The sequence below is a fragment of the Vulpes vulpes genome, chromosome X (assembly GCF_048418805.1).
Source record: "Vulpes vulpes isolate BD-2025 chromosome X, VulVul3, whole genome shotgun sequence".
NCBI classification, from domain to species: Eukaryota; Metazoa; Chordata; class Mammalia; order Carnivora; family Canidae; genus Vulpes; species Vulpes vulpes.
In genome coordinates, this window is record NC_132796.1 from 81,068,011 (window position 1) to 81,085,908 (window position 17,898).

General features: G+C 42.2%; 1 protein-coding gene across 42 annotated transcripts in view; it reads left to right on the forward strand.

Moving 5' to 3' along the window:
- PAK3 (p21 (RAC1) activated kinase 3) overlaps positions 1 to 17,898 on the forward strand; it is a 261,514-nt gene that overhangs the window by 233,767 nt on the left and 9,849 nt on the right. For all 42 annotated transcript variants that reach the window (XM_072743906.1, XM_072743904.1, XM_026014857.2 and 39 more), the window contains 3 exons: positions 1,148 to 1,247; positions 1,752 to 1,948; positions 17,499 to 17,636. In XM_072743906.1, coding sequence (XP_072600007.1) covers positions 1,148 to 1,247; positions 1,752 to 1,948; positions 17,499 to 17,636 — 435 coding nt within the window. The remainder of the gene's footprint in view (positions 1 to 1,147; positions 1,248 to 1,751; positions 1,949 to 17,498; positions 17,637 to 17,898) is intronic.

The following is a 17,898-nucleotide window of genomic DNA, read 5'->3' on the forward strand; positions in this document are numbered from 1 at the left end:
CCATATCTAAGCAGGCATGTTGGAGTCTCAGTGAACATGGGAAATAGTGATGGTGCTATAGAAGTTCTTCCTGATTTGGGGGATTTTTATATGATAATCATTTTGTCCTGCATGCACATCATGAGCCATGTAAACTACAAAACCATTATTATCCCATCCTTTTTGAGAAGGTAATTTAAGCATGATCTTCCCTGGGCCCAGATAGTAGTTGCTTTTCCAGTACAATCTGGACATCCTTCATAAGCCTCCTGTGGTTCTGAGTGTCTGTCTCTTGTCCCATAACAATGTCCTATCCCTAGTTTCAAGCTAAACTGAGGACATTTTATTATATTTTTTCCAATATTTAAAAACACACTCCTCTTTGGAGTCTCATCTTGGGGCATTACCATCTACCCCATTCGTTGTGGTAAGGTTGTCTAGAGACTCTGACCCACTGAAACTTTAAAACCAATTACAAGAAGACAAAAATAACTAACTTCAGGTAGTCTGCTTGTTTTTTAATTTTAAATTGTTTGCTTAAATCTCCTCCTGCCTTTTTTCCCTCTTGTCCCCATTTCCTCCTGCCCAAACATGTACAAGCATCCACCAAGCATATATATTTTCTTTTCATGCAATGAATCAAACTTCTAATATGTAGGAGATCATTCTACCCGGAGCCTGTGGTTTCCATTTTACACAATGCAAAGCCATTTCCAGGCAAGCTGCTAAAGCTACTTCATAGCCCAGAAGTGGTTCCAACCATGGCCATCCATCAGAGGTAGCTTGGGGCACTCATTTTAAATGCAGATTCCTTGGTCCTTCTTCAGGCCTACCAAATCAAATATGGTGGAGGCAGAAGCTCACTGTACCTGTACAGGACCAAACTGAATCCACACCCTCCAGATAATGAGGTCAAAGTATGATTATTAATTGGTTAGTTTGGCTGTATTAATGACTTATTGCCAATTATTACACCCTCAATCTTTATGTCCTAGTCTGACTCGGGACTAAGCAAATGGTAACATGATTTCAAAATGATAAGACAACAGTAGTCTATTTTATTTGACAATGTAAAATTAAGCCTTTGCCCGAAATTCATCTAGAAATGAAACTTAAATTGTTTTAAATTCTTTGTGATATAATTAGAACTTGTTTTCTGATTCAACAGTGCCTCCAAGCTTTGGATTTTTTGCACTCAAACCAAGTGATCCATAGAGACATAAAGAGTGACAATATTCTTCTTGGGATGGATGGCTCTGTTAAATTGAGTAGGTATTTTGGTTCAAATGGTGTTTGAAAGAGTATCGGGGGATTTCTGCTCATTTCCTGTCTATCTTGAGAAGATAGTGCCTATTGAAAGTGATTGGTTTGAAAGCAGTTAGAGCCCAGTTTGAAGTAAAGAATTTTTTCTAATGCTGTGTTCCTGTAGATCGTGGCCTGATTCTGGGGGTTTAACATTTCAGAATTCCTAGGAACTTCTATCTGCTAGATGACAAACACATTACTAGAAAAACAAAAGATCCCATAAATTGGAGGGAACAGTAATGGGGAGGGAACCAGATTGAGGACTAGTAAAAATGACATCACATTAATCAGTTATCTCAGACCTTTTTAAAATCAGGGCCACCTGAGGGATCAGGTAAATTATAGATAGGAGCTAAGGAGGTGGGGAGGCTCAGTGTCTGACAGAGGAAGGTACGGCCACATCTGAAAGTGACCTACTGTGAAAAAATAATCTGAATTTATTGTAACTAATTTTTTCTTCTCTGCAGCTGATTTTGGGTTCTGTGCCCAGATCACCCCCGAGCAAAGTAAACGGAGCACTATGGTGGGAACTCCCTATTGGATGGCACCTGAGGTTGTAACTCGAAAAGCTTATGGTCCGAAAGTCGATATCTGGTCTCTGGGGATTATGGCCATTGAAATGGTGGAAGGTGAACCCCCTTACCTTAATGAAAATCCACTCAGGGTAAGTCAGAAGAAAACTCAAATACTTCATCCCCAGGAACCAAGCCAAGTGTCATTTCTCATCTCTACCGAAAGTTGCCAGAACGAGCTCTTTCCTGAGACAAGTGACATAGAAGCTCCAAGTTATGATTCTCCAAATTACTCTGAGTTATCCTCAATATCTTCTCAGGTGTCCCAGAAATTTTGTAAGTGCCCCGATATCAGTATTTCTAATGGCAGGGGTCTTTAAAATTCTTTAGTTCAGCTTTCTTAAAGCAAGATGTGGAAAACAAAAGTATTTTTATCACATGCCATAGCTAAATGATCTATCTAGGAAACACTTGCTTTGTAATTACTTTAACAAAGTGAATAAATGCATTTCCAGGACACCTATAATTTTTCAATTAGATTTTTGTCTCATTGTCAGTAATGATTTATTAAACAGTAGCAATGCAGTGGGTATTGAATGGAGCGTGAGATAGACACAGCACAGCCTGGTGGAATCACAAACTTAATTAGACTGTCTAGTAGAAAATGAATGGAAATAGTTTGTGTTGGGTAACTTGATTTGCTACTGCGGAAACAGAGGTTTGATCCTTATGTGGTCTGGTTACCTCTGCCAAGAGAGAAGCTCCATGTCATTGTGGAGCTTCTAACTCCCACCATCTTTATTCATAGATAAGCCATGGATTGGGAGAGTAAAGATTTTCTTTCTTTCTTTCTTTCTTTATTTATTTATTTATGAGACACACACACACAGAGAGAGAGGCAGAGACACAGGCAGAGGGAGAAGCAGGCTCCATGGAGAGAGCCTGACGTGGGACTTGATCCCAGGTCTCCAGGATCAGGCCCTGGGCTGAAGGCAGCGCTAAACCACTGAGCCACCCGGGCTGCCCCGGATTGGGAGAGTAAAAGAGTAAAGGAGTATGGGGGAAATGTTTACTCAGCACAGAAGTGAGCCAGTACCTCTTTTGGGGTGCATTGCCTAAGCATGAGCCGGAAGCTGTGTCATATATTTAAAGGGCATCCCACTTCTGAAAAAGGAAATACGCACAGATTCACATTCTACTCTCAGGACACATGTAGCACGCCAGTGCCAAAGGCATCTCGCATATTGTTTGCATTATTACCACTGAGTCTCAAATTGAATTTTATCCTTAATATAAAAAGAATCGTCCTTGGGAAACGGTTTAGTGTTTACACGGTCAGCTTATACAATCTATATTCACACCAGATATACGTAGCTTTCTGAATATGTCAAGCAACCGACCTACAGATTATCTAGTTGTTTTCACAGTTGAACATTTTGCAATTGGGAGCTGCAGCCCCCATGGATGGAGAAGGGGACAGCCTCCTCCTCCTCGCCCCCTCCTAAGTCCTCTCTGCCACTTGGCCTCTTGTCCCAGTCCCTGTACTGATTAGGAAACAACAGATAGGACTGAATGCCCTAATGAATGCTACGGGCTATTGCTCTGGTCTCATGAAACAATCTGGAAGTGAGATGTGCACATTGATTAGCTGCCCTCGGGGCTGAGTGGAAAAGAAGGAACATTTTCCCACCGTTTATGGGTCAGCCCTCCATGAATTTAATCAAGCCCACCCCTGACCTATGGACCAAGCGCATCAGGATAATTACTGAGGCTTATCCTTATTGTTTAACCACCTTTGCCTATTAAGAAATAGCAGTGAAAGAACACATCAGACCTCTTCTTTCCATGGATTTCCTCCTCTAAGTCTTCGGAGTTTGGAGGCACTAAATGGATTACAGCTATTTTGCTTTCTGCCTTCTAATGAGTAATTTACAACCTGAAAAATTTAAGTATTAAATAAATGGTGCTGTAAAGCAACTGGTCTCAGTAATGCATTTATTACCTTCTTCAGTTCCCCAATTACAATTGATCGCTCTTTAGCGGGGCTGTTAATTGTTAGAAAAAAAGGAAACAAGTTCTAATCTTTATAGGCATCTCCTAGCCTAGGATTAGAACTCATAATGAACAGCTTGTCTCTTAGAATCCACAGTCTTGTATCTAAACAAGTACTTACAGATTAACAAGCCACCAGGTTCAGGAAGCCTACATTAAGGCTGTAAGAAAAAGACCTGTCAGAAAGACCACCCTGTTGAATTCCACTGATAAAGATTTAGTCTAACTTTGCTCATTACTCTCCGTGTGTGATCAACCTCCAGTGAATCAATCAACAAGCCCTTTCTCTCTGCTAGGCGCCCCAAGTACTTTCTTAGTTTTGGTCTCAGATATGTTGCCCTCTTGTTCACTTAAAGAAAACAGAGTCTCAGGCTTTATGTCCTTATTTGGGATTTGAAAAAATGTAGTCATTGAACCCATAGAGGGAATGGAGAGAAAAAGATCTAACCTGAGCCTGTAAGGAGCCTCTGTTTTCTTGGATCCTGGTGACCAGGCTGTGTGTGGGGAAGTGAAAAGTTGCAGAGCTTCGGAAGAGGTATAAAAGAGAGGCAAGTTAGTCCTTCTTTCCTTGAAATCCTTCCAATGCTACCATCCACCCACCTCTTTGGGCTTTGGGGAGGAAAGAAAGAATTCAGTGGAAGGAAGACAACGCAGTAGAGGATAGGGTCGCATGTTGTTGTGAAAAAATTCAGCCCATGCAGTCAGGTGGATCTGGGTGTGACTTGACTCCAGAACCTACAAGGTTTGTGACTTTCAGCAAGTCACTTAAAACCTTTATAAACCTGTTTTTCTTTTTTTAATATTTTATTTATTTATTCATGAGAGACAGAGAGGCAGAGACACGGGCAGAGAGAGAAGCAAGCTCCCTGTGGGGAGCCCAAAATGGGACTTGATCCCAGGACCCTGGGATCATGACCTGAGCCAAAAGCAGACACTCAACCACTGAGCCAGCCAGACATCCTCCTGTTTTTCTTTTGTATCAAATGAGGATAATACCTGTCTTGCAAAAACTAAAAAACAAAACAAAACAAAACAAAAACTAAATAAAGCCATGCATGTAAATCACCTAGCACAGTGTCTAGCTCATTGTAGGAAATATGTATATATGTATATGTATATATATGTGGGGGGTATATATATATATAGAGAGAGAGAGAGAAAGGGGGAGAGAGAGGGAGGGAGGGAGAGAGAGATTTATTATATGAAGAGAAAGGTGAGAAAAGAAAAAAAGGATCTGTGTAAAAGGAAATTGGATTCCCCACTTCTACTAAAGCTTCCCCTTCTCACTGGCTATACTCTGATCCCTGCAAAGAGTAGAGGGATCTGCAGTGTCCAGTAAAATTACAAGGAACAAGTAACACCGAACAGAACAGGTTAAAGGTGAAGATGGACTATACAGTTGAAGGCTGTTTGCCTTTCATTGTGGTTTTATGTGTGTGTCTTTTTTGTGTCCGTTGCAACTGAGCAAGCCCTTTTGTGAATGCTGCCAGTTTAACATATCATTGATGCGGGGATCCCTGGGTGGCGCAGTGGTTTGGCGCTTGCCTTTGGCCCAGGGCGCGATCCTGGAGACCCGGGATCGAATCCCACATCAGGCTCCCGGTGCATGGAGCCTGCTTCTCCCTCTGCCTGTGTCTCTGCCTTTCTCTCTCTCTCTCTCTCTCTCTCTCTCTCTCTCTCTCTGTGACTATCATAAATAAAAAAAAATTAAAAAAAAGCATATCATTGATGCAAGGAATTAGCTACTCTCCCCCCTAGTTGTAAAGTGGTTGAGATTTTTTTTAATGTAAATTGCTCTGTACTAATTTATCTAATTTGCTCATAAAATGAATTTTAAAGGTCATAGAGTTATTAGCTGTACTGATGTTATAAGGTTGGTACTCTTCCAGAGACAGAGAGGAGACAAGCTTCTTACTGTCCCCCACTGCCTGAAGTCTTTGCACTCAAAATAATTGGCCTTGAACATGTTGTTCTATAACCCATGGACATTTTTAGTGTGCTCTCCAATAATAAAGTGCCTTGTTCTTTCTGTCTGCCAAAGTGACCAGGGTTAAAATCCAACATCCCTTGTGGATATGCAAATCAGTGTTAGTGTTCTGCTCATCTCCCTAACCTTTTTGTTAGGTGGAGATATGTTTTCTAAAACCTGTGATTATAATGACCTGATTCTCAATAAAAAGGGATAATCATTTCCATAAAACAAATCTTTGGTTTTTTTTTTCCACACCAAAACAGTGCCTCTTTATGAACTTCGCAGTCACACACAATGGAGCTGTCCTGGTCAATGGGTTTTGATGGAATCTGGCATTTGGGATATGTCTCACTGACATCTACTTAAAGTCCCTACTGGATTATGGGTGGATCCCCTTTTTTATATGTACTTTTCCAAACCTTTATCCTAATTGAAAGGAACTTTCATGTTGTCTTTCTGACCTTGCTTTAAGCATCGATGAAACTGTAGCAAACGTTGGATATTTGGAAGACAGTTATTGGTATTAATCAGAGACATCTGAATGCTCAAAACAGTAGCATAGTATGTGAACCACTGAGCCTGTACCAGTGGATCTACTCCTTGGTGTTGTACTGGAATCACCTCTGGAGCTTCAAGAACCAATGATGACAGGTTCCCACACCGAGGACTAAACCAGAAACAAGGCTCTATGGCACGCCCTATCTAGAATGTTGTCTAGACTGGAAATGATTCTTCAGCAACCCTCTTTGAGCATGGTTGTTCAACCAGAAAAGACCACACTCTTATTCTGTCCACATATCTCCATTTCGTGGGGATATATATACACACACACATACATACACACACATACATACATACATATATATCACTCTGTTACAGACTTGTTGAAATCCAGATGCACTCTATGGCATTTTCTGGCTTACCAGTCCAGTAACACTACCAAAAAAGAAATGGCATTATCTCAGCATGGACATCCATGAGATGCTGTTTCGTTTTCAATTTTACTTCTCCTTAAAAAAAAAAAAAATGGAGTTTACCATTAAAACGTGCTAACCGCTGAGTACATAGTGCATATTGGTGATAATAAAGCTGTCAGTCTGGCTATTCATGATTAGGTGTGCGTGACCTGTATGACCAGAGAGAAGGGAAGGCAGGAATCTAACATCAGCCCTGCTGTCTACACTACTGAGGCTTCTTATTCTCCCTTTCCCCACACTTAAAGCACTACACAAATGTTAGTTACTATTATAGAACTAAGGAAATTCTGATTAGCTTATATATCTAGGGAAGGAAGTTAAGCAGAAGAGAATCTCCAGCAACTAAAAAACAGCAACTGAGAGCCAAAGTGCTCCTAGCTCCTCCAACCACTGGAACCTGTGTTGTGGATTGGAATGTCTGGGTTTGATGGCGCGTGCTCATTTGGAATTAAAGTCAGACATAAACTTCCTGAGCGCCAGAGAAGCAAGCATACTTTGCTAGCACTCAGTCAATATTGTTTTGAATGTATTTCAGGAAGAGCTGGGAGCATTCCCTTCTTTTTCCATAAACCACTATGGAACAGCAAGGTTTATTGATGGTTTGTTGACACTCCTCCTACTTTGAGGGCAAACCTATGCCTGGAAGGAGGGGCAGTTGGGACAACTGCAACTAAAATAATTATAGAACAGTAACAAGGCTTCTTTTTAATCAGAAAAAAATATTGCCTGTCAAAGGATAGACAGCTCTTAAGAATCATTGGTTGTCAGGAATTTAGCATAGGAAAATGGGACCCAGCCATAGGAAAGCTGCAAGTCTCATTTAGATTGTAATTCAGAAGCAGACAGTTCAAACTGGTGAGTTACGACCCAGAAGACAGCCAAAGAAGAAATTGATTCCACAGCAATCTAAAACCTGAGACCCTGACCAGGCAAAGAGGAGGGAAAGAAAGATTAGAAATGTGGTGACCGGGGACCTACTGTTGGCCAAGACTAATTACGCCCTTATCCTAATATCATCTTATCATTTCTCAGTATCCTTAAAGCATGACTTGGGAATAAGCCAATGATGCATTTGCCTATTGCCCTAATGGGTACCAGACCTATAACTACGTAGTTAAGTCCCTAGAAATCACATTCCCTTCTAAATAGACAAATACAGAGTGTGATGATGGGCATTTGCCTCATGAAATGCCCACTGGCATGTCTTATCCTATGGCTTTTCAAGTCTGTGTTTTTGCCAATGAAAAATGGCTTCACCAAGAAGATCAGGGTTTTCTTGGTACCTAAAGATCCTTTCTGACCTTTGTCATGATTTGGAAATACACATTTTCCAACCTGGTTACAGCATGATTTCAGAAGACCCTTTGCATTCTGATAAAAGGGTACTCTGAGATGTCTTATGTGAGCCTCACAGCAGAGAAAGTTTAACATGATGAAGGCTGTCTTACCTCTGTAGCTGGGAGAGGCAAAGTGCTAACATTATCCCAAGAACCAGGCTGATCTTTTTGCTGCTTCTTATCCCTTCCTTCTTTCCCTCCCTCCCTCCACCTCTTCCTCTTCTTTTTCTTCCTCCTCTTCCCCTTCTCCTCCTTTTCCTCCTCCTCCTTCTGTAACGAATCGCCCCAGTGCTTAGATAGCAAAATTCATCATCGCTTTTCATCCAGGAGTGGCCAGTAAATGTGAGCGGATGAGACAAAGAGCTTTCTATCGTCTCTACCAGCTGTATACATTATGTGAATTGAAGAGTGAATTCTAGGGATCCCTGGGTGGCGCAGCGGTTTGGCGCCTGCCTTTGGCCCAGGGCGCGATCCTGGAGACCCGGGATCGAATCCCACATCAGACTCCCGGTGCATGGAGCCTGCTTCTCCCTCTGCCTGTGTCTCTGCCTCTCTCTCTCTCTTTCTGTGACTATCATAAATAAATAAAAAATTTAAAAAAAAAAAAAAAAAAGAAGAGTGAATTCTACTCCTTGGTCTGCCAGTTTGGAATTCCTGGCCTTGCATAGGTTACTTCTTGCTGAGCCTCCACCTCCTTATTACTTCAAACAAGTGGAAGTTGTTGAGATTATTGGTTGCCAGTGGAATTCACAAAGCCCTAGAATTCTATGGAGTTTCTTGGGCTTAAAGAACCCAAGGGGGAAGTCACATGGCTCTTGATTCCACCAGAACAGGTCCTCTTTAATTAGCTCTTTCTGTTGGGCTTCCACATGAGCATTACTTAAGTAAAAGGAGAAACTTATGGATCTCTAACTCTGTGTTCTTAGGCTATAAATAGGCTATGGCCTTCCTTGAGTGCCAAAAGAGCCATGGTTTGAGCGTGTGTTGTCTTTAGGAGTGCTTTCAGGGAAATAATCTTCAGGAAGCATCTCAGAGATGTCTTTTTCATCATCTCCTGACTAAATCTGTATCCCAGAAAGGAGGGAGATCCCCCCTTTTCCTACCAAGCAAAGACACTTGATCATGATGTGAATGAAACCTGCTGCATGTAGAACCAGGCTTCCCCACTCTGATAGGACTCTTGGGGAGAAACCTGGAAAAAGCACTGCAGTGATAGAACTGCTGCAGGGAGGGATCCCTGGGTGGCGCAGCGGTTTGGCGCCTGCCTTTGGCCCAGGGCGCGATCCTGGAGACCCGGGATCGAATCCCACATCAGGCTCCCGGTGCATGGAGCCTGCTTCTCCCTCCGCCTGTGTCTCTGCCTCTCTCTCTCTCTCTCTGTGACTATCATAAATAAAAAAAAAAAAAAAAAAAAAAGAACTGCTGCAGGGATCCGTAGTCTACACTCTGGGATCTTTTCTGAGTCTATACTTTCCCTCATCCCCACTTCCAGATCCCCTCTGATACTCAACCTTGGGTTGCTGTCTGGGGTGCCCAGGGTTTCATTCTGAGCACACAGAGCCTGCTCCACGTTTCTTGACAAGCACTATTAATCCTGAGAGATTAAAGTGAGCAAATCCATTGTCAGAGTCATCTGGTCTTTATTTTCTGGCAGTGGCCAGTCCTTTATGCTTGAAAAGGGTGCTCTAAAGCTAGGCTGACACCTAATCAGTCAGTGGTACCTAATTACTCTTTGCCATCAACCTGTAAGGAGCTAGATCTGTAATAGGTTCATTTTAAATGACTTTTTAAGGATTAAACAACAACAAGAACCCCTCCCCCTGCACTGTTTTTTGGTGACAGATGAGAACTACTATGCAAGACAAGTAGGGAATAAAATTATCCCATGCTGCTTATTGTCACGCTGGACTGTTGGGACAAATAAGTCAACATGTGAAAGAAAACATTAGTTATAGTAACTTCTTTTTGCACATTTAGTCCCATTCCCTACCTTCTTAAAAAGAAAGAAAAGTCAGGGCCTTTCATGAAATCCATAAACACATCAGAGGCGGCAGGACACTCTGGCCTCTGACCTCTGAAATCTCAGGTCACGAGTAAACTAAGCCATAAGGCGTCGTCACTAGTTGCCAAATCACTCTCATAAAACACTCAAAAGTAGTTGGAAATTCTAAAATGAGAAAGGAACCAGGACGACAGGAGGTTGTAGGCAACAACCAGAGTACAAGCTGCCTATAAATTCTCAACATAGACATAGACATGGGGGAATATATTGTGAAACCCTTAAACTAGGGTCTTGCTCTTGTTCCCCATTTCCAAACAAGTGGAGAACAATTGACCTCAGGAGGGTCTGTTTCCCCTGTAGAGGTAGAGGTGAAGTTGCTCACTGTACCTCATTGAAGAGCCCTTGTCTGCCCCTGCTAGGAGAATTCCTTCCTCAGAGACTGGGAACAGTGTGAGGCGATATTTGCAGTGGTCGAGAGCACAGACTCTGGACTCACATTCCCTAGATTCAGATATTGACTTCCCCCTTGCTAGTTGTGCAATACTGGACAAAGTTACATTAATCCCACAGCCCTTAGTTCCTTCATCTGTCCATTGGGGGTCATAATCAAGTCTACCTCAGGGGATTGTCATATGGATTAAGTCACCTAATAGTAATCACCAAATAAATGTTCGCTATTAATACTTTCCATGGACATAGTATTTCTAGAGATACTGAGACACAGTTGAATAGCTCTCTTGGTCTTATTGGTTACATTGTTTTGTTAAATAGATTTTTGTTGGCGAGGTTGGGAGCCTGTTCACCATGTATAACACAATTTCCATGGGAAATGTGTTTTGGGTCCCAAATACTAAACCTCAAAAGAAATGTTTGTGCCACACCCTATTGTCTTTGTAAATTGAGTCTTTATATCAGTGCTGGGGCCTCTCATGGTTACTAACACATTGCCATTTAAGCCCTCTGGTTTGTTTTCTAGCATCTTAATCCAAACTTTATAAAGTGTTACAATGAACTTAAGTCACAAACTGAAGCTTTTTAATTAAATGGTTAGTCCTGTTGCAAAACTACCTTAATGAAAATTTATTGGGCACATATGGATTGTTTGGGGACCTCTTTGGAGAAATGTGGTAACTTCTAAGATGACTGCATTGATCTCTTTTAACTGAGGAAATTGCCAATAAGGTAAATTGAATTATTCCTTCAACTGGGTAGAGTAGTTTTTCTTGGAGTACTTAGGTAAATTTTAGTTGCACATCAGGGTCAGCAAAAATTGTGATGTTTTTATGTTACCGCCAAAAGATTTAGAGTTATTATTCCAAATCCCAGAACATAAGGGGTGCCTGGGTGGCTCAGTCAGTTGGGCGTCTGACTCTTGGTTTCAGCTCAGGTCATGATCTCAGGGTTGTGAGTTTGAACCCCATGTCAGGCTCCCTGCTCAGTGGGGAATCTACTGGAGATCCTCTCTCTCCCTCTCTCTGCCCCTCCTGCTGGTGTGTGCTCGCTCTCTCTCTCTAATAAATAAATATATAAAATCTTTAAAAAAAATTCCAAAACTTCAGAAACTTCTAGGTAATTTGAATATCACCATGAAGAAAGTCACATTTTGCCCCAAGGTGGACTTTCTAACATTATAAACAAGGTCAGTAGGTCACAGGGCCTGCATTTCCTCATCAGAGGAATCAAACGGACCTTGGTTAATGATGTAGCAAAAGATTAATCAAAAGATTAATCAAGAGCGCCTTTCCCCTGCAAGATTGGTCAGAGGAGTCTCCATTTCTGAACTATGTTTCAAGTTCCAGAGACCATCATTCCCTCCCATTTCCCTCCCATTTACCATGTTATGGCCACCTTTTTCCAGTTTTCCTTCCCTTGGATGTCATCCCCTTCCATAGTTTGTTCCTGGAGCTCTTTTCCTTCTGCCACACCGAGGGGTGGGCATCAGAAGTTACCATGTGCCAGGAAAGGTGTTTTGCTCATTCTTTGTGTATCTTTTTTTTTAAAGATTTTATTTTATTTATTCATAGAGACACTCAGAGACAGGCAGAGACATAGGCAGAGGGAGAAGCAGATTCCCAGTGGGGAACCTGATGTGAGACTTGTTCCCAGGACCCTGGGATCATGACCTGAGCCAAAGGCAGATGCTCAACCATTGAGCCACCCAGGCGTCCCCTGTATATCTTCTTTTTTTTAATTTTTTTAAATTTTTATTTATGATAGTCACACACAGAGAGAGAGAGAGAGGCAGAGACATAGGCAGAGGGAGAAGCAGGCTCCATGCCGGGAGCCCGACGTGGGATTCGATCCTGGGTCTCCAGGATCGCGCCCTGGGCCAAAGGCAGGCGCTAAACCACTGCACCACCCAGGGATCCCCCCTGTATATCTTCTTATATGTTTAATACTTCACTTTAGGCTCTGAGATTTACTACTCTGTGTATCCAAGTCTGTGATATTCCCAGCTCAGTTAAATTAATTCACACATTGAGGCTCTCATCTCATTCAGTAACAAACATGTTTACTGGGGACCCGTGTGGGGCCAGTGGCCGTAAAATCCAGAGATGCCCATGACACAATCCTCCCTTCACAGTCCAGGAAGGCAGGCCTAGAAACAGGCAACAGGTGTTTCCAATACAATGTGAAAATAGATGTCTGAACAAACAGCCATGGTGGCTCAAAGGAGGCATTGGCTAACTCTCCCTAGCAGGTAACCCACTGTCCTGGTTTGCTTGCCTTCCATACTAAAAGCTAGAACAGTCCCCAGAAAACCAAGGCAGTTGGTCGCCCTGTCTGGAGAGATGGAGAAGGCCTTAAAGAGGAAATGCCATGTAAACTAGAGCTTAAAAGGCAAGCAGGAGTCCACCAGGCACTTAAGGGAAGTGGGGCCAGCGTTGTAGGCAGATTTAAAACTAGAGTGAAATTGGCTTGAGCAGTTTGTGAGTTTCAGCCGTTGTGTAGGTACATGGGGGCAGGGGAAGAGGGGCACCCAGTGAGGACTACGAAGCTGACAAGGGGCCCCAATCATGGAGGACTGTACATGCCATGCCCAGGGATCATCACTGTGCCCTGTGGCCCACTGGTTTTCAGACGACTGCAGCTAGCCCCGGGTTCAAATGAAACCTTGCTTGGAAGCATGGAGAAATAGAGAAAAAAGAAAAAAGAAACATGTCTCTAATTGAAGCAGATAGGTGTGGGCGCAGGCTCTCAGAGTCTACGTGTATCTCCCTGTCCTGCTGCTTTTCCTTCTCAGCTGCCCTTGAGGGGATCGTAGAGGGAGTCCAATTTGCGAACCACATGCGTGGATTACAGGGGAGCCAACAAAAAGCTCTGATCTAACCGCCAGCTCATTTCCTTTCAGTTTTCCCTAACTCAAATAAAACCAAAATGTGATCCTTCACTCCTAGATCTATTTTCCTTGATCTTTCTTCATGCAAGACTTGACTTTTTTAGTAAAACACTTTCTGCCGTGAATGTTGTACTGGCTGTAACTGTATTTGTCTCCCATTAGCAGGGCAGTGGGTAGCAATTTTCTTTTTACAAAGATAGTCCCCAGCTTACACACAGGACGTGTTCCACAAGTTCATTTTTAAGTTAATCATTTGGAACTCGGAGTGCATTTTCCCATAGAAGCTGCATTATGTGTGGTGATTAGGTTCCCAGGCCACTTCCACAAAGGCCAGTTTAGCCCCTAATATAACTGAAAGTGTGGATATTTTGCAATGGAAATTAGTTGGAAATAATACTGTTGCAATTAAAACGAAAACAATGGCTGGAAAAAAAATCGTCTGGGTTTTTGTTTCCCTCAAGGGGTAGTACTTGATGAAAAGCAGGTTTAATCCTCTGAAGACAAAAAGACATACATGAGGATTTCTGTGTAAGTTTGGCAGACACAGCTTTTTACATTTATTTTTTAAGTAATGTTTTGGAGGTGTTTTTTTAAGTAAAAAAGCAGTCTTATCCATTGTAGAAAATTTGGAAAATCGAAAAATATGCTTGAAAAATGAAGTCACGAGTAATCCTGCCACCCAGAGAGAACCACTGTTAACATACTGGTGCATTTCCTTTCAACCTTTTCCTGAGTCTGTGTATTTTTGTAATCGAGCCAGCAGATTTAACTGTGGTATATGCCACAGGATGCACTACTCTGCAGCCTTTAAAATGACATTTCTGAAGAACTTGGTAAAACATCAAACAATATTTATGATCTAGTGTTGAGTACAAGGCAGTGGTGCGTTATACCTAGATAGGGGGTAAGGGCATGTAAGCAAATCAGCACTAATCAACCAGGCAGGAGTCCTCTTGTTAGGCTACCGATCGAGACCCCTGCCCCCTCCAAACATCAGTCCCACCCCCCAACAAACACCAGTTTTATTCTTTTTGTAGAAATTTGGAAGAGGACATCCATTCTCTCTGAAGTGCTGTAGAGGTTCATGGCACTGGCTCCTTACGCTGATTCCCCTTCAGATTACAGAGCTTTCTGCTCCCTTGCCTCCATGCATCACCAGCCCTACTCAGGCTGCACAGCTATGATGAAGGTCATTTGTATATTACTAAATGGAATGGAAAGAGGGGCATGCATTTCCTGAGGTAATGAGGCATGAACTAAAGAGAGGTGAGGAGGATTATGCATACTCATGAGCAATGAGATTACGTGGAGGAGAATGTTTTGAGCCACAATGGTGAAAGGAAGTTGGGGAAATGAAAGCACTAAGCATGCAGGCAGATCCAGGGAGCGTGGAAAGGGAGCAAAGAGGTGTGTGTGTGTGTGTGCGTGCTTAGGACTGGGTTTTTCTACAGAGCAGAAAAAAAGTAAGCAAAGGACAGTGAGCGTGGTGGAATTGTGGCCAACGGAAATAAGAGTTTTAGGAGGCAGCAAATGTAAGGCGCGCAGTGAGCAATTTTCTTAAGGGAACAAAGACGGTTTGTAAGGACAGGTGCTTCAAGCACTAATCATCCAAGAACTAAAACACCCTGTTTGAACTTAATATAATGTATCTGCTGTGATTGTACACCATTTGATTTCAGCCTGATTGATGATTTCCAAAAAGCAATTTATAAGCGCATTCCTTTTTCATACTGGTTGGGGGTTTTTGTGCTTTTTTTTTTTTTTTTAAGTCAAGGCTAGATGTGCAAGTGACTTTCATTTTGGCATGGAAGTCCCAATAGCTGTCCTATGCATCTGCTGTTCAGCAATGACGGAATTCAAAATCAGATAGTAGTGAGGGGTAGTGAGAAAGAAGGTGTTAGTTTGAAGGGGGTTGTAACATACATGTAGGGTTTTTTTTTTTTTTTAATGTACTGGGGGAAAACCCAGAAAGTTTCATTGCACTCTATAGAAACATGTAGCACTGAAATTCTCACCATCACCACGTAAGAGAATTTCACTCTTTGGGATTCTGTGTATATCATGTCTGGTGAACTGACAATGTAGAGATTCTGGGTTAAGTGGGCCACAAGTCGTTGGCTAGTGGTTCTCAGTATTGGCTGTAAATTGGGATCTCCTGGGGACCTTAAACAATACCAATGCCTGCCTTCCACCCCCAGATATTTTCACTTAATTGGTTTGGGGTGGGAGGTGAGAACTGGGCACATGGATCTTTTAAATCTCCCCAGGTGATTTCTGTGTGCAAGCAAGTCTGAGAACCTCTATTTTGGTCCATGGCTTTAATTACCCAGGTGGATTAAACTGGTTCTCAAAGTGTGGCCCTGGAACCAGCAGCTTCAGCATTAACAGGGAACTTGCTTGAATGCAAATTCTTTGGGCCCCTTCCAGATTTACTAACTCAGAAGCTCTGGGGGTGATCTAGAAATCTGTTGCATGTGAGAGGTTGACAGCCACTGGATTAAGCAGCCCTTCCTAACTCTCTTTTATTGAAGTTCTATTTGCCAACATATAGTCTAACCCTCTCTTAGGTACACCTGTGGAAGTTTCTAGGCAAGAGAGATTTCCCTACCAGCTGATGAAAACTGGTCCAGGAAAGGACTTTGATAGAAATATTTATAATAATTATAGTAGGAACCGTGGTGGGCCAAGGGGAAAGGAGTTGTGGGGGGTAATAATTTGCTACAAAGCCCAAGCAAGTTCAGGAGGGAGCATGTCTTCATAACAGGGGGTTGGTCACCTAGACAGACATAACACTGGTGGCAGTACCCATAGGAAAAACTCCTACTTATTACTTCAAAACTGTGTTCAGGTACCAGCCTCCTCTGTGAAGTTTCCTCTGAGCTCTAGGGTAAATTACTTCCTCCTTGTATTTACTTAACACTGGCTCTATCCCTCCATTAGCTCTTGTCTCACTGTATTGTAGCTACTTATGTCTCACTCCCTCACTAAATTGTGTGATCTTTGAAAGCAGGACATTCTCTTATTCATCTTTGGGTCTCCAGTCTCTAATACAATACCTGATACATAATGCGCTTAGAATTGTATTGTTCCCTTAGAGGAGGAGGCATGAGGAATGGCCACCTTCTTTTTTTTTTCCTCTCATGAGCCTTCAAAAGATGGGTTTACCTTTGTGAATTCACCAGGGACCTGGGGCCAGCTCTTGCCATGGAGGCCCTAGATTCTGTCAGCACACAATGACCCAGTCGAGGTCTCTCAGTGGTGGCCTTATAGAACAAAGATCTCAGAGATATATTTGCTACTGGTTCTTTTACAGAAGGCTACATAATCATCATCAGGTTCCAAGACTACCAATGTCAACTTTTCACATATTTTCTCTCCACATAGGTAGACCTTCATGGGAAATCTACTCAGGGATATACCTGCCACAGGACAAAAGTACTTGAGTCCTTGGGTCTCACAGGTTACTTCTTATCCAGGCCCTACCATCCTCTGGTTCTTTGTGCTTCTCTAATTCTATAATGTATTCTGTTCATGCCTGATCTGCTCCCAGATATTCATCAAACAAGATGAACACTTAGTAAATTACAATCACTTTTGTAAGCACACCTTCTAGAGGTTGTACTCAGGTCAGTGTGATTGGGTGTATGCATGTTCTCCAAGTTTTCAGAGTCACAGATTCACAGACAATCCCTAGGCTTAATTTCCTAGGTGGTTAATCATGCACTCATTATAAATGGACTTTTCCATACTTAACTGTCAAAGGACAACCTTATGACTTTATTACCAAGTTTTTCTGGGTGGGGCCCCTCAATCTCACCTCAGTTACTGCCGAGAGGAATGACTTCTAAATGTTATAGAAACTTTGAAATGTATGTTAGTGTCATTCTATAAAATGGAATTTTGAAGACCCAGGGTATAAACTGGAAGAAATTGGATCTGTACCTTCTGTGCCAACTCACGATCCTAATTTGTATGCACTGAATGGATTTTTCTGTTTTTTTTTCTTTTTATCTTTTCTGTAGGCATTATATCTGATAGCCACTAATGGAACCCCAGAGCTCCAGAATCCTGAGAGACTGTCAGCTGTGTTCCGTGACTTTTTAAATCGCTGTCTTGAGATGGATGTGGACAGGCGAGGATCTGCCAAGGAGCTTTTGCAGGTGAAAATAAAATAGGATGATTTCACAGAGAGAGTGATTATATTGAGTTTTCCATCTCAGCGTGTGACAGTAAGAGTCTAGCTGTGTCAAGAGATGTCTAGTTCAAGTTGGGCTGTAACCCATTTGATTCTAGACTGCAGGCACATAAGTATAGGCATGCATCTAATACATGATTGACTGGCATGTTGCCCTTTTTCTGAGAAGTTGGCGGTTTAATCTATAAATCTCTTTTGTTCTTCCTGGAGTCTTATTTTGCGAGGAA